The 25,549-nt window shown below is 51.2% G+C and overlaps 2 protein-coding genes across 4 annotated transcripts; both read left to right on the top strand.

The window, feature by feature from the left end:
* Window positions 1-178: 178 nt before the first annotated feature.
* LOC132509669 (kallikrein-10-like) lies at window positions 179-4,178 on the top strand. 2 transcript variants are annotated; one of them, XM_060130963.1, is made up of 6 exons: window positions 179-325; window positions 772-876; window positions 1,584-1,767; window positions 2,399-2,670; window positions 2,858-2,988; window positions 3,539-4,178. In XM_060130963.1, exons 2-6 carry the CDS (start codon window positions 786-788, stop codon window positions 3,689-3,691), a joined length of 831 nt encoding a protein of 276 aa, XP_059986946.1. In that variant the 5' UTR covers window positions 179-325; window positions 772-785; the 3' UTR covers window positions 3,692-4,178. The 2 variants fall into 2 exon arrangements, 1 of the variants encoding a protein (XP_059986946.1); XR_009537100.1 differs by lacking the exon at window positions 179-325 and adding an exon at window positions 332-475 and having other exon boundaries at window positions 2,399-2,988; window positions 3,539-3,677.
* Window positions 4,179-8,379: 4,201 nt separating this feature from the next.
* Window positions 8,380-13,543, top strand: LOC132510456 (kallikrein-9-like). 2 transcript variants are annotated; one of them, XM_060132533.1, is made up of 5 exons: window positions 8,380-8,525; window positions 8,701-8,857; window positions 11,321-11,586; window positions 12,670-12,806; window positions 13,324-13,543. In XM_060132533.1, exons 1-5 carry the CDS (start codon window positions 8,483-8,485, stop codon window positions 13,411-13,413), a joined length of 693 nt encoding a protein of 230 aa, XP_059988516.1. In that variant the 5' UTR covers window positions 8,380-8,482; the 3' UTR covers window positions 13,414-13,543. The 2 variants fall into 2 exon arrangements, with proteins under 2 accessions (XP_059988516.1, XP_059988515.1); XM_060132532.1 differs by having other exon boundaries at window positions 13,220-13,510.
* The last annotated feature ends 12,006 nt before the right edge of the window (window positions 13,544-25,549 follow it).

A 25,549-nucleotide genomic window follows, 5' to 3' on the forward strand; every position in this document is an offset into this window, starting at 1 on the left:
GGATGTGGCACCCTCTTTCCCCATCTGCGAAGACTTCTTGGAACAGGCACCTGGGGAACCTCCATGAAATCCACCTCTAAAAAGGGTGTTTCGGGCACTGGGAGAAGCCTGTATTCCCGGGCCCCTCCCAGAGCAGGAATCTGGGGCCCAGCCTCACCCAGGGTGTAATTAGGGAGAGGGAAAGGGAGGAGGTAAACCCCTGGGGGCAGGGTGGGGAAAAGGGCTCTTCGGGGTTAAAAGGGAGGGCCTGAAAGGGGTCCCTGGGCGGAGGATTACCGGCGGCCCACACGGCAGGACTGAGGCACTTCCCCTCCACGACTCCCAGGTGAGCGGCATGCACCTCACCTTGGCTGGGGTGGATCGCGAGAGCACAGGTGGGGACCCTCGGGTAGCGGGCAGGAGACTTGTTCCAGCCTTAGTTTCCTTATCTACGGGACGCACTTCGGAGCCTCGAATCCCCAGCCCACCTGTGAAGGTAGGCGAACCCCGAAGCGCTGAGAGGCTGGCAGCCGGGACAGCCCCGGCCAGGAGAGCGCTCCCCTCGGGCGTAGGGAGAGCAGGACGCCAGAGCGGCGTCATTAGGGTATTTGCGCCCATTACGCCTGTTCAGGCCCCGATCGCCCGTCTGCCCAGCCCTGCGTTTGTCGGCCGCAAGTTAAACGGGTCCCCGCGGGCTGGGGTGGCCCAGGACGGGCGGACGGGCGTGGCAGGCGGGGGTCTCTGACCCGGCAAGTGTTTTGAACCGTCCCCCGCCCACCCGCACCCCCCCAGCCTAGGTCCTGGCCATGAGACCCTCACACCTCCACCTCTCCGCCGCCTCCGGCCCTTGGGGCCTCGAGAACCTTCTGCTGCCGCTACTGATGGCGCAACTCTGGGGTGAGGCCGGGGACAGGGCTCGGCGGGAGGCGCCGGACACCGGGGGCGACGGCAGAGTGGGCTCTTATCACCAAGCCCCGCACACTTCTCCTCCCCTTGGGACCCCAGCACTCACCCACAGATCCGGAGAAGTCCCGCCCCAAGTCAGACCCGCCCCTCTTCTAGCTCCGCCCTAGGTATCCCGCCCCCTTCACTCTTCCGAGATCCGTACTCCCCCTTTCTCCTCGCCGCGTCCTTTCCCCGCCCCTTCTTACTTCGCCCGATTTTACCCCAAGTCTTGCCTTAAGAGCCCTCTGCCCTCACCCCTTCTTCCGGCGAGTTGCGTTATTCCCACCACTACTTTCACCCACCAGGACCTGCTTTCTATCCCCGCCCCTTTTCCGCCCCGCCCACCTTAGCCCCGCCCCTTCTGCCCCGCCTTGTTGCATTCCTGACCTCTTCAAGCTCGCTGCAGCGTCCCGGCTCCTCCAGACCCAACCTGTTAGGTCGCCTTACTCCATTCTTAACCCCGCCTCCTTGCCCTTTCACGCCGTTCTTCTCCGCCCACTTCCATTCAGTTCCTTCAGGATCCCCAATTTCCACGTACACTCTCGGGTTCAGGCTGTGCCCCCCCCGAAGCCCCGTCCCATGGCCCCACTCGGATCCCGCACCCAGTGCTTGCCCTGCTGTCCTGCCTGCTCTGATCTCCACCTCCTTTCTTTCTCCAGTCGCGGAGGCTCTGCAGCTCCCCGGAAACGACACGCACTCGCTCTCCGTGGCCTCCAGCGCCCCTTGCCCTTATAGGTCGCAGCCCTGGCAGGTGTCCCTCTTCAATGGCTTCTGGTTCCACTGCGCCGGCGTCTTGGTGGACAGGAGTTGGGTGCTCACGGCTGCGCACTGCGGGAAAAATAAGTAGGGAGAGCTGCTTACGGAGGGGCTGTGGAGGCAGGTCCCGGGGAGGGGGCGGGAAGGGCTGGGGTACTTGAGGGTATGGAACTAACAGCTCGATGTGGGGTCGGCCCTGGAGGGCTTCCTGTAGGAGGAGAGGTGGGCTTGTGCTGTGGCCACGAGGGGGCAGTGTGGTCTTTCTCAGAGTTTCTGGGCCCATCCAGAGCCACTGACCAGCTGATTCTGCTAGGGTTCCATTTAGGTGTAGATAGTTGTTTGCAGCAGACAGAAGCCAGGATCTGGTGTGGTTAGGACTTCAGAACTAAAAGAAATTGTTCATCTCATGAGTCCCCACTGAGGGAGGAAGAAAAGGGTAGGTTTACCAAGGTAGACCCTCTGCCCTCAATTCCTGCAGAACTCAGGGACCCAAACACCTGATCGTGCTTCCCCATGTCCCCCCAGATCAGGTCTCCAGCTCCCTTCTCCCCTACCCACTCCTCCCTCAGACCCAGGAGTCCCAGCCCCCAGGCCCCTCCCCTGCCAGGACCCAAGTGTCTATCCCCACCCCACTGCCTGTACCCTCCTTCCCAGGGACTCAGCCTTCAGTCTCAGTCCCAGTGAAGGCTTTGCATCCATGAGACTCTTCCCTCCCCAGGCCTCTGTGGGCTCGAGTTGGGGATGACCACCTGCTGCTTCCCCAGGGAGAGCAGATCCGCAGGACCTCTCTTCCTATTATCCACCCCAAGTACAAGGGCTCGGGCCCCATCCTGCCCAGGCGAACAGATGAGCATGACCTCATGCTGCTGCATCTGGCCATGCCCGTTGTGCTGGGGCCTCGAATCCATCCTCTACGCCTGCCCTACCGCTGTGCCCAGCCCGGAGACCAGTGCCAGGTCGCCGGCTGGGGCACCACAGCCTCCCGAAGAGGCAAGAGCTGGGGGCCCTGGGGCCTGTATCTTGGGGAAGGAGGACGAGGGGCCTGGACTCCTGGGCCTGAGGGAGGGGCATTTGGGGGCCTGAAGCCTGTGTTGGGAACAGTCTGGGTATCTGGGCTCCTGGATCCTGGAGGATTGGGGGCCGGACCCCAGGATTACCTGATGTTTTCTCCCATCAGTGAAGTACAAGCGCCTGAGTTGCTCCCGTGTCTCTATCCTGAGCCCTGAGGAGTGTGACGTCTTCTATCCTGGCGTGGTCACCAACAACATGATATGTGCAGGACTCAGCAAGGGTCAGGACCCCTGCCTGGTAGGAACTGGCCAGAGAGGGTCTCTGACTCATGGGAGCAGCATAGGGAGGTTATGGGAAAACAGACATCCCCAACCCCATAGCCACTCCCAGCCCAATTTCATCCCCACGTCCAGCACTATCCCATTCCTACGCCAACATCAACCCCATGTCCAACTCTACCTCCTTGGGTCCACCTTCTCATGCCCAACCCTGTCCCCAAGTCTACTCTCAAGCCAATCCCCAGCCCTAACCCCCTTCCCACCCCATCCTCAACCACATTCCCATCCTCAAGCCATGCCTAAGCCCCTACCTCAGCCCTATCTCTAGATCCAGCTCCATCCCTCACCTACCAAGAACTACAATCCCAGCTCCATCGACTCTCCATTCTCATCCCCCACCCAATGCCCCCAAACCCCAAGTCCAACTCCATCACAACCCCACCCCACCCACAACCCCAACCCAGCTCCGACCCTACCCAACACCTCCCTTCCCCATCACTACCCCAGCCCCCAAGTGGCAGCCTTTCCACTGGTGTATTTATTTGATCTCTCCTTCCTCCCACCTCCAGAGTGACTCAGGTGGCCCTCTGGTCTGTGATGAGACCCTTCAGGGCATCCTTTCATGGGGAGTTTACCCCTGCGGCTCTGCTCAGCGTCCAGCTGTCTACACTGAGATCTGCAAATACCGCGACTGGATAGAGAAAACCATCGGCTCCAAGTGACCCAAAGGCCCTGCAACTGCTTCGCCATCTGCCCTCTTCCTCCTTCCTCCCCTCCTTCCCCCGCAGACAGCTGGACTCTCCCCCTGCCCCACTCAAACTTCTGTCACCCATCCACACCTATTAACATCTCTCGTCTTCCCTCATGCCTCCTGCCCACTGCTGTTCTCTGCCCGCGTTGAAGCCAAGATGCAGAACGTGGTGGCAAAGTTTTGTTCATGAGAAACGAGGAAGCCGGTGGTCACTAGTCTCTGAGAGAAGTTATCAATCACCCAACCTGGCTTCCTCCACCACTCCCTGATGTGTGACCTTGGGCAAGCCAAGCGTCTTCTCTGAGCCTCAGTTTCCTCACCTGGAAAATGGGAACAATGAAGTGTGTACCTCATAAACGTGTTATGAAGAGACTATAACGTGTGTAGATTGTTATGGTCATTGTCATGCAAAGTACTAACACGGTGGGTAGTGAGTTCTGATTAAATGGCAACAGGTCCTAGTGGGAATGTGTGGATTTTGTGTCCTGGGGAGAAAAGCACAGGGGTACCCTACCATCCCAACCCCCCATACCATCCCCATCCCCATCCCTCAGGGCTGATGGGAGAATTACATTCCTCACCCTCCTGTCAAGTTCCATGAAGCACCTCTTAACCACTTCCTTCTTCCCTCCCACTGTTTCCCATGTCTGGGTCTACCCAACACCTGTTCCTCCTGTCCCAGGAGGAACTGGGCTGTCTCTGAGTCATCTGGTACCTTCTGTGCCTTCCTGGGGCCACTGGAACTCAAGGGACCTCACCCTGCATCCGTCTCAGCCTCTAAGACCAGAGGACCTCACCCCACTTCAGTTGCTAAGTTTACGCAAAGAAGCCCTCTGAAATTTAGAGGAAATTTTTTGGTTTCTTTGTTAGATCCGTCCCCATCCCCTCATCTACTACCGGCTCCAATTCCAGCTCTACCACGTCTCCATTCTCATTCCCTGATCCAACACCCAGACACCCTAAGTCCAACTCCATCTCCACCCCCATCCCAAATTGGCTTTGAAATTTTGTCCTGAAAATTGGGAGGAGGGCTTCTTGTCCTGTCCCTGAAACTGTCCCTGTGTAAATATTCCCATGCTGGGGGCTATTATACACAAAATCCAGGCAAAGCTAACAGAAGTTTCAGTGTCTCCACTTAGCCCAGAATTTGGAGTGGTAACATAAGCAGAACACATGCACAGTAGAAATTTTCCATCCAGCACAGATTGTTTTGTCCACTTGCACACCCCTCCCCCCTTTTTTTTTTGGCGAGGCTTGTGGGATTTTAGTTCCCCGACCAGGGATCAAACCCGGGCCCTTGGCAGTGAGAGCACGGAGTCCTAACTACTTCCCTGTTTCCCCTTTCAAACACCAATTTATTTATTTAAAAATACAGTATTTCAGTTTCATTTTATTTATTTTATTTTTAAATATTTATTTATTTATTTATGGCTGCGTTGGGTCTTCATTGCTGTGTGTGGGCTTTTTTCAGTTGCTGTGAGCAGGGGGTACTCTTCGTTGCGCAGCCTTCCCATTCCAGTGGCTTCTCTTGTTGCGGAGCACGGGCTCTAGGCGCGCGGGCTTTAGTAGTTGTGGCTCGTGGGCTCAGTAGTTGTGGCACGTAGGCTTTAGAGTGCAGGCTCAGTAGTTGTGGCGCACGGGCGTAGTTGCTCTGTGGCATGTGGGATCTTCCCAGACCAAGGCTCAGACCCATGTCCCCTGCACTGGCAGGTGGATTCTTAACCATTGGGCCACCAGGGAAGCCCACACCAATTTATTGAGCACCTGTTGTATGGCAGGCCCGGTGCTGGGCGCTGGGAACACAGTGGTGACCACAAGGTCCCTGCCCCACAGAGCCCACAGGAGATCGGGGCACAGGGTTTGAGCAGAGACTACACAGCTCTCTTCCGCTGACTGTCCCCCCACTCCTATTAGCACACCCAGGAAACATCAGTCAGGCTTATCAGCTGAGTTCATTACACAAGAATCAGAAGCGAAGTAGGTAGGAACTCAAAAACTCGATTCATTTTTAAAGGTAATTCACGCATTCCTTTAGTCACATCATAAGTGTTTACTGAGCCATGTCCTATGCCAGGTCTTAGAGATGAGTCAGAGTGAGCCCTACCTTCGAGAAGCTGCTAGTCAGGTCAGGAAGCCTTGCATTCTTGTCATTTGGGTCTCCATTTAAAGGTCACTTCTTCAAGGATGCCTTCCAGGATTGCCCTGGCTAAAGGGGTCTCCCCCTGTACTCCTCCTCCCTGGCCACTAATCCATTGCTCTGTTTATTTCTTTTGCAGCACTTGTTATAGCAAAAATGATCTCATTTATCTGTTTACTCCATAATGGTCTGTCCCCTACTTCCCCTCACCCAGTCAATGTGGGCAGGGACTCTGATTAATTCACTGTGGTTTTCTAAGCACGTGGTCTGATGCTTGACACACAGAAGGCATTTAACACATTGTTGAATTAACAAATAACACAAATTGATCAGTGCTCTAACAGAAGGAGGCATGGGGTGCCCCAAGAGGGCCTAAGGACTCCTCCTGAAGGAATCGGGGAAGGCTTCTCAGGTGAGGGGATATATGCATGGGGTTTTAAAGGATCAGTAGGAGTTCACCAGGAAGCAAATATATTTCTGTAACTCACTGTGTGACTTGAGCAAAAAACTTGAATGCTCTCTTTACCACAGTTATCCCCACGATGAAATAGAGATTGGTTAGACTCTTGTGAGAATTAAATGAGAAAGCATGCATGAAATGTTTAGCCAACTGCCTGGCACAGAGTAAACAGTCAATAAAGTTAGCAATCAAAATGTTCTATAGGGCTTCCCTGGTGGCGCAGTGATTGAGAGTCCGCCTGCCGATGCAGGGGACGCAGGTTCGTGCCCCGGTCCGGGAGGATCCCACATGCCGCGGAGCGGCTGGGCCCTTGAACCGTGGCCGCTGAGCCTGCGCGTCTGGAGCCTGTTGCTCCGCAATGGGAGAGGCCACAGCAGTGAGAGGCCCGCGTACCGCAAAAAAAAAAAAAAAAAAAAGTTCTATAAAGCGGTTAGTATGACACTTAGCACAGAGTGGGTATTCAGTCCCTGGCCTCGAGGACTTCTCAGTCTGCAGAGGGTATAAGGCAACTGCAGCCATGGATAAAATGTATTATGACAGTGGCAGCGCAGGGCTCTATAGGTGAGGGACAAACATATTTATTGAATGCCTACCACAGTTGTAAGTGCTTCATATGTGTTAACTCACATAATCCTCCCACAACCCCAGTTATTATTGCTACTTAATAGATGGAGCAACTGAGAGAGGTCCAGTGACTTGCCCAAGGTCACACACTTAATAATTACCAGCACTGAGGTTTGGACCCACATGGTCCAGTTCCACAGTCCATGCTCCAAACCACTAAATCATGGTGAGTTGTACACATTGAAGGGGAGCCCAGACCCAGCCTGATAACCAGGCTTACAGCAACAGAAAGTGGAAGAAGCCTGGAAGTGCCCAGGCTGGAAAAGATGGACTCTGCCTGGAGAAATCAGAGAAGGCTTCCTGGAGGAAGGGGCATTTAGGTTGGATCTTGAAGAATGAGTTGGAGTTCACTGGAAAAAGAAAGATGTGGAGAAAGACATTCACTCATTCAATTAACATCTCCTGAGACCCCCCCCACACCACCATGATCCCAGCCCTGAACAGGATGATGTGAGGGACACAGAGATGAGTCAGATCTGGGCTTGGCCCTCCAAGGGCTGCCCATCTGGTGAGAAGGAGGGATGGGGGGAGAGGCAGGAAAGATGAGGTGATGGGAAGGACAGTGGAGGGGAGGAGATGGGTGGAAAAAAACAAGACCATGTTCTCAGGACTTAGCCAAGATATGGTGGCATTAAGAGAATGGGAAAAGTGCTTAGTTCCACCTAGGTTGGGCACCTGGATCCTTGGAGTGGTGAGGATGTGAAAAAGGAAGTAGGTTATGACAAGAATGAGTTAACCCAGCTGGAACCATGCCAGGAGAGGCCTCTGTCCTCACGGAAAGGGGCCCAAACCCCCAGTGCAGGGAGGGTTCTGTGGGTGTGTACACGTGTGCAGCTCTCTTTGTAGGCTCTGCCACTCCAGACAGTGTTTCTGTCTCTCTTTCCTTACCTCATCCTGCATCCTTCAATGTCTTTATCCCTCTGTTTTGTTTTGTTTTTCTTTCTCCCTCTTTCCCTGCCTCCCCCCATCCTGCCTTCTTGCTTGTCTTTTTGCTCTGAGTCCTGACTCTTTCTCCCACTCCTTGCCTGATTTCTGGGAGGTCCTTCTATGTAAACCTCCAGCCTGCCCAGTGCCTTGGTCCCAGCCCACTGCAGCTACATTCAAGATAAACTTGCTTCCACCCCAGGACTCCACTTGAGGGATCTTCCTCCTTTCCCTCTTCCTCCTCCAGGCCACAGAATATCCTGTATGTAGATGCTGTGACCAGAAGTCAGGGTTACTTTGGGCTCCTCCCTCTGGTGAACCCCAGAAGGACTATACAACCCAGAGCCCCTCGCCCATTTAGCAGGATCCCTGAGCCCCTCCCCCACTTAGCGGGATTCCCTGATGCTGCAGGCCACCGGCTCATCCGGACAAGTGGTCTCTCTGTGCTGTCTTCCTTCCCAAGGCCCTCGGGGAGGAGGCTTCCCCCTCCCCCTGGAGTATTTCCCAGCCCAGATTAATCACCGGGGTGGCCCCAGGGAGGAGGAATATAGTATGATTTACCGTAGAGAAGCACGGACTTGGAGAGCAGGCTCGAGGACCAAAGCACCCTGGAGGTCATGAGGCTGGGAGTCATCTGTGCTCTGCTTTCTCTCCTGGAAGGTGAGGTTCCTGCCGTCCTGCCATCATACTGCCCCTCCATGGCCCCCCGGCGCCCCTCTACCATGCTCTTTGTCGCCCAGGCGCCCACTCCTGCCCTCTAGGCATCCCAGCATCTGTCCCCAGCCCGCCCAACCTGGCTCTTCACCAACCCTTCTGCTTCTCACCCCCACCCCAGGGCAAGGCTGGGCAGACACCCGAGCCATCGGGGGCAAGGAATGCCGCCCCAACTCGCAGCCCTGGCAGGTCGGGCTCTTCTTCCTCACCCGACTCTTCTGCGGGGCAACCCTCATCAGTGACCGCTGGCTGCTGACAGCTGCCCACTGCCGCAAGCCGTGAGTGACCTGGGCGGGCCACTCTGGTGGGGGGCTGGAGGTCAGGAAAGGGAGAGAGGGCAAGGAGCCTCGTAGAGGAGGGAGGGAGCTGTGGGCAGGAAGAGCTGAGCCTCCATTTCTGTTCCCCAAAGTTCAACTCTTCAGAATGACAAAATGCCCACTCTCCAAATTCTAGCATCCAGAAGAATCTGTTGCTAAGAGTGTAAGATTTGCAACGTAGACTCTTAGAAGCCTAGCCTCTGACCCAGAAAAATCCAGAGTTGTAGAATCCTAAAATCTTGGATCCAGATGTTACATTAGCTTCACTAAATTGTAGAATCCTAGATTCAGAGACTGGTAGACTCTGAGAAGCCTGGAGCAGCGCTGTCCAATGGAAATATAGCCCCAATCACAGAGGAAAGTTTTAAGTTTTCTAGTAGACACATTAAAAAAGGTAAACAAGAAATGAGTGAAATTAATTTTAATAATAGATTTAACTTGCCATCTCAAAATATTATTTCAACATGTAATTATCAATTTTTAAATATTTATGAATGACATAGTTTAGTCTTTTTTTTTTTATACTAAGCCTTCGAAATCAGACATGTATTTTACAAGTACGGCATAGCTCAATTTGGACTAGCCACATTTCAAGTGCTCAATAGTTGTGCTGGATAGCGCAACCCTAGAATCTTAGATTCAAACTGTTCTAGCTAGGTTCACTGAGCACAGAAGCTCACAGTCTTAGCATCTCTGAATTACAGTACCCTAGAATACTGTGATCCGTAGAATTCTAGAATCTTGAACCAAGAGAATTCTAGAAGCTTATATTCATACATGTCTAGAATCTGGTGGATTTAGTATCCCAGCATGCTCTTATTCAAGATTTCTAAAATCCCCAAAGTTTTAACCAAGAGAATTCAAGAGTTTCAAACTATTCGAATCCTAATCCTTACATTTCTAAAATCAAAGATTTCTAGAATGATGAAATTCTTGCCTTATTATCCCAGAATATTAGAATTCTAGGTTCTTTGTTTCCTAGATTTCATTCAGATAATTTAAAAATCCTAGACATTTACTTATTTAATTGTGGCTGAGCCAGGTCTCGGTTGAGGTATGCGGGATCTTCGTTGCACCATGAGGGATCTTTTTTTTTTTTTTTTTTTTTTTTTTAGTTGCAGCATGCAAACTCTTAGCTGTGGCATGCACGTGGGATCTAGTTCCCTGACCAGGGATCAAACCTGGGACCCTTGCACTGTGAGCGTGGAGTCTTAGCCACTGGACCATCAGGGAAGTCCCCCACATCCTAGACTTTTTGCTCCAGAGAAATCGAAAGTATTAGAATCTCGAATTCATAAGATTCTAGAACTTGAGCCTCCTAGAATTCTAAAATCGTGGATTTCTAAGGTGTTAGAATCTTAGAATTCTAGAATCTTAGATTCCGGGCATTCTAACAGAATTCTAGAATCTACCTGATGCAGAAATCCTTTTTATATTCTCTGGGGAAAGGAGCCATCCCTCCTGTTTGAAGTTCTTCCCTCTAGGAACGAAGCACAGAGGCTATACAGGATGCTGTGTGAGAATTTCCCATCATGCATCACTCTATGCTGGAGCCTCTTTTAGCTCAGGACTGGACATCAGGCTAGGAAAACAATGTTCAGATTTCAGCCCCAAAGACAAAGAAAGGGAGAAGCAGAAATATGGAGGTACAAGAGATTCAGGAACAGGGACAAGTTGGGGCTGGGAGGTGGGGTTGGGACTGGTTTCCCAGACACAGAACCAAGGCAACAAGGTGACAGAGAGGGAAAAGGTAGAAATAACACCTCATACTCCTCAAACCCTGAGTTCTCAGTCATTAGTCTCGTCCTTAATGTCAGAGTCAGAGTCTGGGGGATGGACATATAGACCCCTTGAGGGTCCCCAGCTATCCAGGGCATGAACCCAGAGCAGAACAAGTGGAGTTGGACTGGGACTACAGTGAGAGGGCTTGAGGCCAGACCTCGGGAAGCATTGAGAGATGAGGGATTTGGCAGACAGGAAAAGCCTGAGCCTACAGATGACCCCAACTTGGGGATTTTCCATATCCCACCCCTTCCATACACACACACCGAAACACAGAGAGCCACTCCCTACGGAAACCACCAGACCTGTGAGGGCGGGGTGGGGGTGGGGGTCTGTGTTTGGGTGGTAGGTGGAGCCTTCACCTGTCTCCATGGTTCCAGGGGACTCAGATCACCACTAAGGCTCCAGGTGGGGCAGAGAGGAAGGTGGTTTACTTGACATGGGGCTAGGAAGAGGTGTGAGCTTTTGGGGAGAGGTACAAAGTTAGAGGCAGACAAAGAGATGGAGTAGGAAGCAGGGGCCCAGAGAGGGTGTGTGGCTTGTGGAGAGTCACATAGCATCCTGGTGGACAGAAGAAAGAGGACAGGGGCTGAGAAGACACCTCACCTTATCCCACCTTGACCTCTGGGACTTGTCCAACAGGTTTCTGTGGGTCCGACTCGGGGAGCACCACCTCTGGAAATGGGAGGGTACAGAGCAGCTGTTCCGGGCCACAGACTTCTTCCCTCATCCTGGGTTCAACAAGGACCTCAGTGCCCACGACCACAATGATGACATCATGCTGATTCGTCTGCCCAGGAAGGCATTACTGGGACCTGCCGTGCAGCCCCTCAAACTCAGCCGGACCTGCGTCTCCCCAGGCACCCAGTGCCTAATCTCAGGCTGGGGGGCCACATCCAGTCCTAAGGGTACAGCCTTGTCCACCACACACACCCTATGTTTCATGCCAGGGCTCTGAATCCCCTCTCTTTTTCTGTCTCTGCTTTTTCATCTCTATGTTCTATCTATCTATCCATATATTTCATCAGATCTAAATGCTATAAATTATAAGATGCATCATTATTCTACAACCCGCTAAAAACGAGAAAAGGAAAAAAGGTCCCATCTATCCTTGTATGACATCGTTTACGGGAAGGCACATCCTGATTTCAGAGATGTTTAAATGTGAAAATATATGCATCTTAGAATTGAAATAAGGTCTAAGTCACTCAGAATCACAAATCAGCAAATCCATCAGTCAAATTTGGCCTCACACAGCAGTACAGGTTTTCAAAATGTCTTGAAAAAAAAAAAACCCTCAGTTTGCTGCTGCCAACATTTAAAACCTGAGACATTTTACATCAAAGCCAAGTTTCTGGATTCCCTTGAAAAATTCAAGACTGGCAATGCTGGGTTCATATTTCTAAAATAATGACCATGGTTGGGCAGAATCAGTGGAGGCTGCCCCTTTCAAACAAGATACAGGTTCTGTGGTCCACTGCAGTTCCCCCCAAGGGCTGCTGTTTCCCTACAAGGCCCCCTCCCCCCACTTTCCCTCTATTTCTATCTAGTCTCTCTACATCTGTATCTCTGTCTCTGTCAGTGACCATCTCCCTGTAAATGTCTCCTCCCCTTTCTCTCACTGCTTTTTCCCTGGATATCTCTGGGTCTGTTTCTCCCTATTTCTTCATTTCCTCCTCTGAGAATCTCTTTCCCCTTAAGAGGTCTCTATCTCCTGCCAAGGTCCCTCTTTTTCTCTGGGCGAGTTATATCCGTATCTCTCCTTGTCTCTTGACTCTCTGCGTCTCTCTCTCTCTCTCTTTGGCCCTCTCCCCATCGTGTCCATCTGTTTCTCTTCCATGCTGTGATTCTGTCGCTTTGTCACTTTCTCTTGTTTTTGTCTTGGGAGTCTTACGCTGTGGCCCCGTGGGTCCATCTTAGGGAAGTGGGGGGGAGGTGCTGAGTGTGATGGAAACAGCTGTTGATCCTTTATGCACCTCCTTCCCCAACAGTGCAGTACCCACTCACCCTGCAGTGTGCCACCATTAGCATCCTGGAGCCCAAGCTCTGCCAACGGGCATATCCAGGCCACATCTTGTACCGCATGCTCTGTGCCGGCCTTTGGGAGGGCGGCCGGGGCCCCTGCCAGGTGAGACCTCCTCTGGGAAGGAGAGGGATGGGTATCCTGCGGGGATTCCAGGGTCCTGGGGGAGAAGGGAGTTGGGGCCCCAGACTTCCTGGATCAGAGCAAGGAAGGAGCTGGGAAACCTGGGTCGTGGGAGGGGGTGGGACCAGGGCCAGGATTCCTGGATCTAAAGGAGGAGGGGACTGGGGGTTGGACTCTATGTCCTGGGGAAGGAGCTGTCCACAATGCTAGGTCCTAGGGGGAGGTGGGGGCTATGAGCCTTTACTCCTGGGTCTGAGGGAGGAGGGACTGGAGACCTGGACTCCTGAGTGTTGTAGGAGGAGGGAAGTGGGAGCTTCCTGAGAGGGAGAAAGCGCCTTGTGTCATGTCCTGAGTAGACTGGCCTAACAGTTTCTCTGCTCTTCTTCTGCGCACAGGGTGACTCTGGGGGCCCCCTGGTTTGCAATGGGGCCCTGGCGGGTGTGGTGTCTGGGGGCTCGGAGCCCTGCTCCAGACCCCAGCGCCCTGCTGTCTATACTAGTGTGTGCCGCTACCTGGACTGGATTCGAAAAACCATGGAGGACAACTGAGACCGCGCATCTTAGAGGAAAGGAGGGTGGGCGCAGGGTAGGAGGGTTTGCAAGACTCCAGCCTCAACGGTCTCCGACTTTGGCTTCGGCTGGTCTGAAGACGCCTTCTGGGTATTCAAGTTCCCAACTTCCGGATATTCAGACCCCCGCCCCCGCGAACTATAGAGCCGCGCCCCCTTGAGAGGAGAGACACCTTCGCCCCTCTTGGCCCCGTATCTATGACGTCACCAGAACTGCCACAGCCCCCATGGAACGGCATCACCTTCGGCTCTACCGCAGTAAAGACATCCACTGAATAGCTCCTCCCTTCCGAGCTTTGGCCAATGAGATTTCCCCTCTGGACGCTACCCCTTGTGGCCACGCCTCGTTCGTCATAGATCCAGCCTCGTGACTTCACGGGAGGGTAGCTTCCCCCACGTGGAACTCAGGCAGTGTGTCTCTGCCCAGCTCTGGCCCGTTCTAGGCGTGTCCAGGGTTTGAATCCTGGTGGGGCCCTGACCGGGAGAAGTTGGGAGAGATTCTCTGTCCCCTCCGATCCAAGGGACAGAGAATTTTACTTTAAACGTGAGGAGACGTGCCTTCCTACCGCCTGTTTTGTGAGCTAAAGGATGGGGAACGGGTGGGCGGTGGAGGGCAGAGAGGGAACCACCACCGCGTTGCAATTCCCCATAAGCCCCGAGTAGGTCCTGCCTAAGTCTGTCTCCATCAGCCCTATTGCAGCAAGGCTCCTGGGTTCTGCTTGGGCTGGGCCCATCGCCCCCAGGGGAAGGGGAAACCAGGTCACAGCGCCTCCCAAACCTGCCTTTCCAGAATCTGCCAATCCGCCCTCAGAAGTCAGGACCAAGAAGACTGGCTTGTCTTCCATTCCAGGTTACTGACAGCCCCCTCCTCCCACAAAAACCCAGGCTCCAAATTACTCCTTCCAAAAAGACTTAAGAATACAGCTGCCAGCCCCTCCTCCCTCAGACCTCAAATCCGGGCCTCCATCCCCCTCCTCCCTCAGACCCAGCAGTCCCGGGCCCCAGCCCCCTCCCCGCTCAGAGCCAGGAGTCCAGGACCCCAGTCCCATCCTCCCTCAGCTCCAGGAGTCAGGGGCCCTCGCCCCCTCTTTGCTCGGACCAGGATGTCTGGGCCCCCCAGCCATTTCTGTTTCGCTCCCAGCCCTCAAGAGTTAGCGATTCCATAGTGGCTGTATCAATTTACAAGCATGGGCGCCAAGGGGGGAAGAGGGGAGGGTGGTGGGATGAACTGGAAGATTGGGATTGACATATATATGCTAATCTGTATAAAATAGATAACCAATGAGAACCTGCTGTAGAGCACAGGGAACTCTACTTCGTTGTACAGTAGAAATGAACACAATATTGTAAAACAACTATACCCCAATTAAAAAAGAAAAAGTTAGAGATTCCAGCCCCTCCTCCCTCAAGATTCTCCGCTCAGCCCCCGAGCCTCTCCTCGCTCATGACCAGGGTTCCAGTTCCCTGCTGCTCCGCCGGCCCCCGAGTGGGAGGAGCTGGGTTAGGGGGCTGGTGGTCCCAGTTAAGAAGCTCCAGAGTCTGTGCCAGGCAGGCAGAGCTGAAGTGCGGGGTGCTCTTCCTCCCGATCCGAATCAGCAGGTAACCCCGCCCCCCGAGCTCTGTAAGGTGAGAGGCCAGAGTTCTCGGACACAGGCATCAGGCCCCTGAGCTCCCTCCTCCAGGGCCCAGGACCTCAGCCTCCGATCCCTTCCTCCTTTGAGGCCCAGGAATCCGCACCCCAGCCCCTGCTCTCCAAGACCGAGGAGTCCCGGCTCCCAGTTCCCTTTCCCTTCAGACCCGGGCGTCTGGGATCCTAACTCCCTCCTTCCTCGGAATGTAGGAATCCAGCCCCTGAGCTCCCAGCCCCTCACATTCAGGAATCTGGGGCCCCATCCCGTCCTTCAGAGCCAGGGATCTGGGTCCCCAGCCCCTTCCTCCAGCGGGAGCCAGAAGCACTACTCCAGAAGCTCTGCTTCCTCTGCAATCCCAAGACCCCTAGGGTCTCAGCCCTGTCCTCTCTGTCTCCCGGACCCCACCATGGGACATCCCACAGCTGCTGCAGAGTCTGGATCTAGATGTTCCCGCTCTTGCTGGTGGGGGGCGGAGGGGGGGCCCGGAAGTCATCCGTGGAGCACCTGAGCTTGTGGGAATTCCATGGCGGTGGCTAAGAGGGTGCATGTGGTGGCATGCGGGGAGATGGGAAGCGCGCAATTACGTGTGGGAGCTTCTGCGGCATGGCTGGAGGCACGGGGCACGCGGCAGCAGGTAGGAATGTGTTGAGTTCTGCTGGTATCGCATGAGTGCACTAAGCCGGCAGGACTGCCTGCTTAGGGGCACAGATACACACAGGAGTATACGGGGCATGTGGACACATGCTCAGGTGTGTGACTCTGTGTGTGATGACTCATGGGCTTCCATGAGTGTACACGTGTATCTGTGTAGCAGCATGTGCAAGCTGGGAGGCAAACACCGGAGGGGGTGTGTGTGTGTGTATCTGTTTGAAACCACAGTGGTTTTCCTGGCCCCTGCACTGACCCAGTGGGTGGTGATCCAACCCTCTCTCTCCTGCTGCAGGACACTTGAGAGCACAGGAGACCGAGGTGCTGGAGGGCCAGGAGTGCAGGCCCCGTTACCAGCCCTGGCAGACGGCCTTTCTCCAGGGTGTCCAGCTAATATGTGGGGATGTTCTCATAGATGACAACTGTGTCCTCACAGCAGCCCACTGTAAAAAGCTGTGAGTGGACTCCGGGGGCAGAGGTGGGCTGGAGCCTGGGGCAAGAGGGGGCTGGGGCTTTGCCTCAGGAGGCGAGAGCTGGGGACTCGGTCCCCGAGAGAGAAGAGGGGACCTGGACTCCTGGGTCTTAGAGAGGAGGGGGCTGGGAGCCCTTATCCCTGCCTGGCTCCCGAACTACCCCCATCATTACACGAAATACACAGTCCACCTGGGAGATCACGGTCTGCAGAATAAGGATGGGTCAGAACAAGAAACGGCTGTGGCTCAGTCCATCCCACACCCCTGCTACAACAGCAGCAACAAGGACCACAACCATGATCTGATGCTCATTTGACCATGTGAATGGGCATCCCTGGGGCTCAAAGTGAAGCCCATCAACCTGGCAGATCACTGCCCTCAAGTTGGCCAGAAGTGCACCATCTCAAGCTGGAGCTCTGTCACCAGCCCCCAAGGTAGTGGGAGGGAGAGGAGAAGCTGGTTGGCCCAGTGGACCCCAAGCCATTGGCAAAGCTTTGCCTGTAGAGTAGATAAAGAAAGGGAAGTGATTGTGATGTTGAAGTTCACGAGTGGTCCATGTTAGAAACCTTGAAGACCAGAATATTAACAGGAGTGGTGGGAGAAAGGAAACAAACGAACAGATTGCTAACAGGGCTCAAAAAAGTGGGTGGATGAATGAATGAGTGGGTGGATGAATGCATCCCTCCTTTAAGGTGGAGAGTTATGAGACCTTTTATGGGTACAGGATTTTACGTAGTCTTCACAACAGACTTAGGATACGTGGGCTCCTCGGTGGCCCAGGAAAACAGGCTCCCTCTTCTCCCTCCTGAACCCAAGATTCCTCGCCCCAGATCCCCTCACACCCAGGAGTCCAGGCCTTTCCTCCTCCAGGACTCACAGTCTAGGTCCCCAGCTCCCTCCTCGCTCTGGACCCACAGGTCTGGACCTCCATGAAGGTCCTCCCTCTGGGGCTTCAGGGCTCAGGTAGCCCCTTGCTCTGCTTCACAGTGAAAAAACCGGGGCTCAGCTCCGAGAGGTGATGTGGTTCGTCAGGAAAGCGAAGTCAAGATTCAGGTCCCTGCCTGTCTGACTCCTAAGAAGACAATGGGATGCTGTGGAAACCTAGCTGCTCACGAATCAGGCAGGTCATTTCAAACCATGGCTCTGCCCCTTTTCTCTGGGCAAGTCCCTTCCCACCTCTTGTCCTCACTTTCCTCCTCTACAAAACTGGGATAATTATCCAATAGACTTTTAAGTTCCATGAGGGCTCAGGTTATATCTATTTGCTTCACTGTGTGTTCCTAGTGCCCAGGGTGGTGACTGGTATACGGTATGTGTTCAATAAACATTTGTTGAAAGCACGCATGGATGAAAGAATGAAAGCATTCCTCCTTCAAAGAGCTGTTGTGAGGGTTAAATGAGATTGTGGGCCTATACCTTCTGGAACATAGAGGCACCAGATAGAATTTTTTCCCTCTCAAGTCTATTCTTCAAAGGTTAATAAGAAAAAAAAAAAAAAAAAGGTTAATAAGAAAGATTAACAATTCAACACTTATTTTGTGAGCATCTGATATGCCCCCAGGTACTGTAGTGTACAAAGCCATATGGAGTTGCATGCTAGGTGGGGAAATAGACAATAAACAAATACATGTAAAATGAAATATTAGGTACAGTCAAGTGCTATAATGGAATATCATGGGGGGAAGAGAATAGGGAGTGATGGAGATGTGGTGTTTTGGGGGTTTTTTAAGATTTTTTTTTTTGATATGGACCATTTTTTTGAAAGTCCTTATTGAAGTTGTTACTTTATGTTTTGGGTTTTTTTGGCCCTGAGGCATGTGGGATCTTAGCTCCCCGACCAGGGATCAAACCCACACCCTCTGCATTGGAAGAAGTCTTAACTACCGGACTGCCAGGGAAGTCCCAAGATGTGTTGTGTTCATTAGAATAGTCAGGGAAGGCTTCTAGGAAGAGGTGATATTTGGAGGAAGTAGGATTTAGCTGAGATTGAAGACCTGGTGGTCTGGGAATGGAAAGATTAGAAAGGGTCAGAGGTGTCCCAAGGGGACACCTTAATTTGAAAATAACTCAGGGCAAGAAACGAAAGGTAGGGTCCAAATGTCCTGCTTTAGGTGGAGAAAAAGAAACAGCAGGGGCCATGGCTTTGTTTCATGTGGTGAGAAGTGATGTGCCCTGTGAAATGTGTCAGAAAACCCTGTGCAGCTGTGGATGCACAGAAGGGAAGTTAGCTACAGACAGGGATGGAGGGGAAAGTGTTGCTGTCTCTGGGAACTTGCAACCTCTGCCCCCTCAGAGAATTTTCCTGACACCCTCAACTGCACAGAAGTAGAAATTATTCCTCAGAAGCAGTGTGAAGATGCCGACCCTGGGCAAGTCACAGATAGTATGGTCTGTGCAAATGAAAGCAGTGGGGCTGATACATGCCAGGTGAGTGACTTCTGAAACCCTCTTCTTCCCTCATTCGCCCTGTAGAGACTGGAGGCTTGGCAGTGGGGTGATCCCCAAGAGTCAGCACCCCTACCTCTACAGAGGGGGAAGCAGGTTCAGAGAAGGCACACTCTCCCTGCAGGTGACACAGCACAGGAATCAGAATAATTGAATTGTCCTTGTTGTTTTCTTGGGAACGCTTGTCTGCAGGGTGGGGTGCAGGGACAAGGTGGGGATTAAAGGGAGTGAGAGGATAAGTCCGTGAAGGAAAGAGTCTGCGTCTAGAGGGTGCGCAAGCTCCCTGCCCTATTTCTCAGTGTCAGTGTCTGGAATTTGTGCTGACTTTACCGACGATCAGGTAGTCAGCTGTTTTTCTTCGAGTCCTGACTGGGTTCCCTAGCATGATTGCTTTCTCCTATGATTGGTTCCTTGGGGAGCAGTGCTGTCTTCCCAGCTGGCCACGGAATGGCGCCACTGACTTCAATGCTCCCTCAGTGAGCTCCCCAACCCCAAGGTGACACATCTTGAGATTTGCCGTAGATATAACACTCTCTTTCCTATTGGCTGCAACTTCAGTCCTCACGGCTCCCCTTGGATTTGTCCCCTTCATGGAAGCCCCGCCCCCTTTGCTTATGATTGGTCCCTTAGAGTAAGGGACAGCTGCTGCAGCACAGCAAGATACCAGTTCTCAGGTGTGATCATGAGCTGGAAGATGAGTCATCTGGCAAAGGATCAGGACATAAGTCTGTGTGCAAAGGAAGTATGAAGCTGGGTGTCTGGGTGGGACTTAGGAACGGAACCAAACCCAAAGGGCATGAGAGGACTGGGGATTTGGGGCTCTGGTCAACGTGGGGGCATGCATCATTAATAACAAGGCTATGGGGTTCCGAGTTCATTTTTAACCAAAAGAGATTCTGAGCATATGTGACAGTGTCCCAGGGAAACGTCCTTCTCAGATTGTGGGTTTGTACAATGGTTAGACTATGGGCAATCCTCAGCATTCGAATTCTGACCCTTCTGCCTCCTGAGCCGTTGATTTTGCACGAGGGTTCTAACTTCTTTTAAACTTCCCTTTTTTCATCTGTAAAATGGGGAAGACAGTCCTCGCTTGGTCCCATGAGACGCGTAGACATGTGGTTTGCAGAGCATCCGACACATCACATGGTAGATGCGTAAGGAATGGAAGCTGCCTCGTTCCTGGTAGGATGAGGTAAGGCAGCCCATATTATTTCATTCTTTTACTTGCCTTGAGAAGTAGATTTTGCTTTCCTCCACTTTAGAGAGGGGCAAAGTGAGGCTGGGAAAAGTTAAATCACTTACCTGAGATCACGAGGAGGGCACCTAGGGTTGGTGAAACCTGGGTTTGTCTGACTTGTGAAGTCAAGTTCTTCCTATCACGCCCTGTGGCTGAATGGCTCAGGGAACAAGGAATGACTGGGCTGTTGACTGATCTGTGGATGACAGCCCTTTGCCAACCAGTATTTATTTAAGTACCTTCTACACTCCCTGGTTTGGGCTGGGTGCTTATAAAAACACCTTTGAACACCAGACACATTTCCTCTGCTTGTGAAGACCAGTGTTTAGCAATAAAGTCAGATTAAATAGTCAAGAACACAGAAGGACAGGGACTTCCCTGGTGGTGCAATGGTTAAGACTCCACACTCCCAATGCAGGGGGCCCAGGCTTGATCCCTGGCCTGGGAACTAGATCCCACATGCATGGCACAACTAAGGAGCCTGCCTGCTGCAACTAAGACCCAACACGACCAAAAAACCCCCACAACAACAGAAAGACAGATATGCCAGACTTCCCTGGTGGCACAGTGGATAAGAATCCGCCTGCTAACGCAGGGGACATGGGTTCTATCCCTGGTCCGGGAAGATCCCACATGCTGCGGAGTAACTAAGCCTGTGCGCCAAAACTACTGAGCCCACATGCCACAACTACTGAAGCCCATGCTCCTAGAGTCCGTGCTCCACAACAAAGAGAAGCCACTGCAACGAGAAGCCTGAGCACCGCAATAAAGAGTAGCCCCTTCTCGCCACAACTAGAGAAAGTCTGTGCGCGGCAACAAAAACCCAACGCAGCCAAAATAAATAAAAAATTAAATCTTAGGGCTTCCCTGGTGGCGCAGTGGTTGAGAATCTGCCTGCCAATGCAGGGGACACGGGTTCAAGCCCTGGTCCGGGAAGATCCCACATGCCGCGGAGCAACTGGTCCCGTGCGCCACAACTACTGAGCCTGCACGTCTGGAGCTTGTGCTCCGTAACAAGAGAGGCCACGATAGTGAGAGGTCTGTGCACTGCGATGAAGAGTGGCCCCCCACTTGCCTCAACTAGAGAAAGCCCTCGCACAGAAAGGAAGACCCAACACAGCCATAAGTAAATTAATTAATTAATTAAAAAAAATTAAATCTTAAAAAAAAAAAGACATATATGCCAAGCACACCAGAAGAGACATTCTGGTGATTGAGGAGTGGATAGCAGGGCTCCAGAGTAGTGTCTGCTTTCCTCTTCTTAACAGTATGCCGAGGAGGCAGAGGGCTGAAGAGAGAATCCAGGAACGAAGATTTGGACAACAGATAACAGATTGGAAGTCTCGCCAGAATTCCTCTCTTTGGGAAGCCAGGAGGGAAAGATACAGCTTGCTGGCTCACGGCGCTGTGAGGTCGAGTGGCCTAGCATCTGCCCCTCCTTGATTTGGGAGCCCAAGTCAAGAGGGTTGACACACCTCATGCCCGGGGTCCCAGAGTGGAATTAGTGGGGTCGGGGGTCCGAATTCTGGGGTCTGATTTGGGATTTGATGAGAGTAAGTGTCTCAGAAGTTTTGGGGACTTCACTTGAGTTTAGTCAGTGTGGGATCAACTGTATGGTGTTAAGTGGTGAACTTTATTTTAGTGTGTGAAAGGAAGTATGGAGTCGGGTGGGGTATGGAGTTGGAAAAGTGAAGGTGGGGTGAGGGGAAGAGTTTGGCATGGAAATGGGATGGGATTTCATGCAGAAATTGGGCTGTAGATGACAGCAGGGCCGGGACTGGAGTCAGAGTGTTGGGATTGGTGTGACTGGTGCATGTGGTCAGGTTTGGGACAGAGGCTATGGTGACATTCAGTGTTTGGGTCAAGGTTGAGTTTGGGTTATGGTTAGGGATCCAGGGTTTGAGTCACGAGTCAGGGTTAAGGTTGATTGAGGGGTGCAATCTAGCCTGAGTTGATATTTGGAGGCAGGAACTTGGTAGGAACTAGATTCCAAGTTGACGTAAAAGTTTAGAATTGGTCAAGGATATAGGAGAATTGAGGGTTAGGATTGGGTACGACTTAAAGTTTCGGGTTAAAACTCATGCTTGTATCAATATCGGTGTTGAGCCTTTAGTATATGCGTCTTCTACCGTCAGATACCAAGCTTGGTCAGAATTCAAAGTGAAACCTATGTGTTACCTTTTTAAATTTCTATAATTTGACTGTATCCTTTACCGACGTTAGTGGTGGATGAGAAGATAGACTACCATCTTTCAATATGCGTATTTATTCTGTTTCCCATACAACATTGTTTCGTTTTGGAATATGTGTCATGTGATATTCAGGCTTATAATAAAAATAATTGTATTATTAAAAAAAAACGATTGGTGTTGAGAATTGTGTCCAAGTAAGGATTGGAGTTAGAATTATGCATGAAGTGCCTGGATTCTCTCTTCAGGCCCTGCCTCCTCAGCATTCTGTTAAAAAAGAGTGAGGTCTTGTTCACTCTCTCATAGGTGCTTGGTCATATCCAGCCGTGTCTTCTCAATGAATGGTACCACCATCCACCAAGCAAGAGACCTTGAAGCCTTAACATCTGTCTGCCTCACCACAACTTCCATTCAGTCCATCACCAAACCCTGTTGATTATCCTGAATGCATCTTGAATCCATCCACTTATTACCACCTCCACCTCCCCAATGGCTTTATCCAAGTCATCATCTCTCATCTGAACAATAACGATAGTTTCCTCATGTCTCCACATCCCCTTAAAATCCCCTTCGTTTTGTATAGCAGCTAGAAAACACAAAACTCGTTATGTCACTCCATCTCTCTGCTTGACTATCTGTGGTGTTTTGGCTTGGTCCACCAGCCACTTCTCTCCCCAGTCCCAGGAAGGCTTCCACCACTCCAGAGTTAACATCCAGAAGGGGCACCATCTTGAAGAAGAAGAAAAGAGAATTCTTCCGGCGTCTCTTTTTGGAAATAAGAACGTCTTTCCGAGAAGTACCCCAGTGGTCTTCCCCTCATTCCTCATTGGACAGAACTGCATCACATGTTCATTTCTAAACCAATCGCTGGCAGGCAGAAATGGCTTTTCTGTTTGGTGCAGTAAAGGTTACAATCATGATGAGGATAAAAGATTATCTAAACAAAATTGGGGCTCTGATAGAAAGACAGAAGGAATGAATGTTTGAGTAGGCAGCAATAATGTCTATTATGGGCCAAACTATGGGACAAAAATAGAGTTGGGGTGGGGTCAGGATTGAGGTAAGATTTGGGCTCAGGGCTGAGGAACAAATCACATTTTGGGGGTCTGATTTAGAAGTTGGGGTCAATTCCACTTTTAGGAACTTGCCTTCAAGTATAAGGGTTCCCATCTCACTCAAGGTAAACACCAAAGTCCTACACTGATCTTTAAGGTCCTATGCCATCCTGGTCCTATTATCTCCCCGACCTCATTACCTGTCCTTGTCCCCCTGCTCATTCAGCTCCAGTCAAAAGGGCTCCCCTGCTAGAACATTCTACGCATGCCCCTTGCCTAACTTACCTGCCCATTTGCTCTGCCTAGGACTCACTACCTCCAAGGAGCTACATGGATCAATCCACCATCTCCTTTAAGATTTTGTTCAAATGTCATGTTCATGTGGAATCTTCCTAATATTATAACCCCAGGGGTCCCTGAGAGTGGAGGAAACCAATAACTCCCTATCCCTCTTCCCTGCTCTTTTTTAAAAATTTTATTTAAATCTTTTTAGAAATTTTATTTATTTTTTATTTAAATTTTATTTATTTTTTAAATTTTATTTTATTTATTTTAAATATTTATTTTGTTTGAAGGTACACTATGACTCAGACAATCCCCACGATATTCTTTCTTGTTCCCAGGTTCTCCACATGACGTTTCTGCTTTTTTCCTTTTCAATGTACATTTCTCTCGGTCTTGTATTTTTTTTTTGTTTCTTTGTTTGTTTTGCGGTACGCGGGCCTCTCACTGCTGTGGCCTCTCCCGTTGCGGAGCACAGGCTCCGGACGCGCAGGCTCAGCAGCCATGGCTCACGGGCCCAGCCGCTCCGCGGCATGTGGGATCTTCCCAGACCGGGGCACGAACCTGTGTCCCCTGCATTGGCAGGCGGACTCTCAACCACTGCGCCACCAGGGAAGCCCTCGGTCTTGTATTCTTAATGCAGAGCTTTTGCTTTGAAAAAGCACAAACTGCAACAAAGCAAGTCGATACTGCCTAAAATATTAGACGTGAAAAATAATCACGGGTGACTGCTTGGTTGACCTTGAAAATATACTGAGAATAGAGTTCTACTTTCTGTTCATTATTAGTTGCAAGGTGACTCTGAAATAAATACAGGTCTGTTACTTTCTCATACAGTCTGGTGACATAACAAAGATGTTTTTTGACCTTCTGATGCATAATAGTAAGTTGCAGGCACATAGGAATTATAAAATATATTTATTAAATGATTGTTAAATGGCTGAATGGTGGCATTGATTTAAATACTCTCTTCCCTGCTTTTATTTTTCTCTGTAGTACTTACCAACATCTAACAAACTATTTATTTTATATATTTACTTTTGTATTCACAGTCTCCAGCCACTAGAACAAGAGGCTGTATGAAGCAATTTTTTTTTTTTGTATGAAGCAATTTTTGTTTACTTTGTTGACCACAGTGTCCCCAGGAACCAGAATAACTGCCGGCACAGAGTATAAGCTTAGTAAATATTGCTTGAGTGAACACAATCAGCGAGGATGAATGTACAAGGAAGCTCAACCCAGCATTATTATAATTAAAACTATCCCAAAATACTCCAATTTGAAACAGACTACATAAGTCAGGGTACAACTATAGTATGGGATGTTATGCAACCATTAAGAAGGAAGGAGACCCATTTAAACACACTAAGAGGAGGGACTTCCCTGGTGGCTACTCTGAGCTTCCAATGTAGGGGGCCCGGGTTTGATCCCTGGTCAGGGAACTAGATCTCACACGCATGCCACAACTAAAAGTTCACATGCCACAACTAAGGAGCCTGCCTGCCGCAACTAAGACCCAGCACAACCAAATAAATACATATTTCCAATTTTTTTTAAAATAGATAAATATACTAGGAGGAAAAAATTTTCAAGGTAATTTATAAAGAAAAAGGTTATATTAGATAATGTTTAGTACAGACCTTTTTGTTATAAATACGTAATATGTATAGAAATCTCTGTATCACAGGAGAACAGAGACTATATTGATAAACGTAAGCATTTATCAGGGTGGAGTTAGAGAAAGCGTTTTCTTTTTCATTCATACCCTATATTACGTTCAAAAGACATGACTGGGTTCCAGCCTGAACAAATTATCACAAGCTCGTCAGAATTACGGTATGGGCTCTAGGTCATCCCTGAGAGGGGATTGGGGCAAGAAAGTGGCCCCAAAGGAGGACCCAAGTCACAGCGCATTTCCTGAGCTCAGCCACTCCTTGAATCTGCCCCTCGGAAGCCAGAGCACCTGCGGCTCCCGCCTCCGTAGCGGCCACCGGGGATGCTGGGCCCAGAGGGTGCTGCGGGAGGGTGGAAGAAGTAGAGTGCTGCCAAGTGAATTAGCTGCCTCGGGGGTTCGAGATAACCAGATACACAGGAAGAGTGTCTCAGAGCCTTTCCCACCTGCATCCCGGGGCGCTGAGGGCGAGGGCGGGGGCGGGGGCGGGGGCTGGACGTGATATAAGACTGCCGCCCTGGGCAG

This window comes from Lagenorhynchus albirostris, chromosome 19 (assembly GCF_949774975.1).
Source record: "Lagenorhynchus albirostris chromosome 19, mLagAlb1.1, whole genome shotgun sequence".
In the NCBI taxonomy this organism is placed as follows: domain Eukaryota; kingdom Metazoa; phylum Chordata; class Mammalia; order Artiodactyla; family Delphinidae; genus Lagenorhynchus; species Lagenorhynchus albirostris.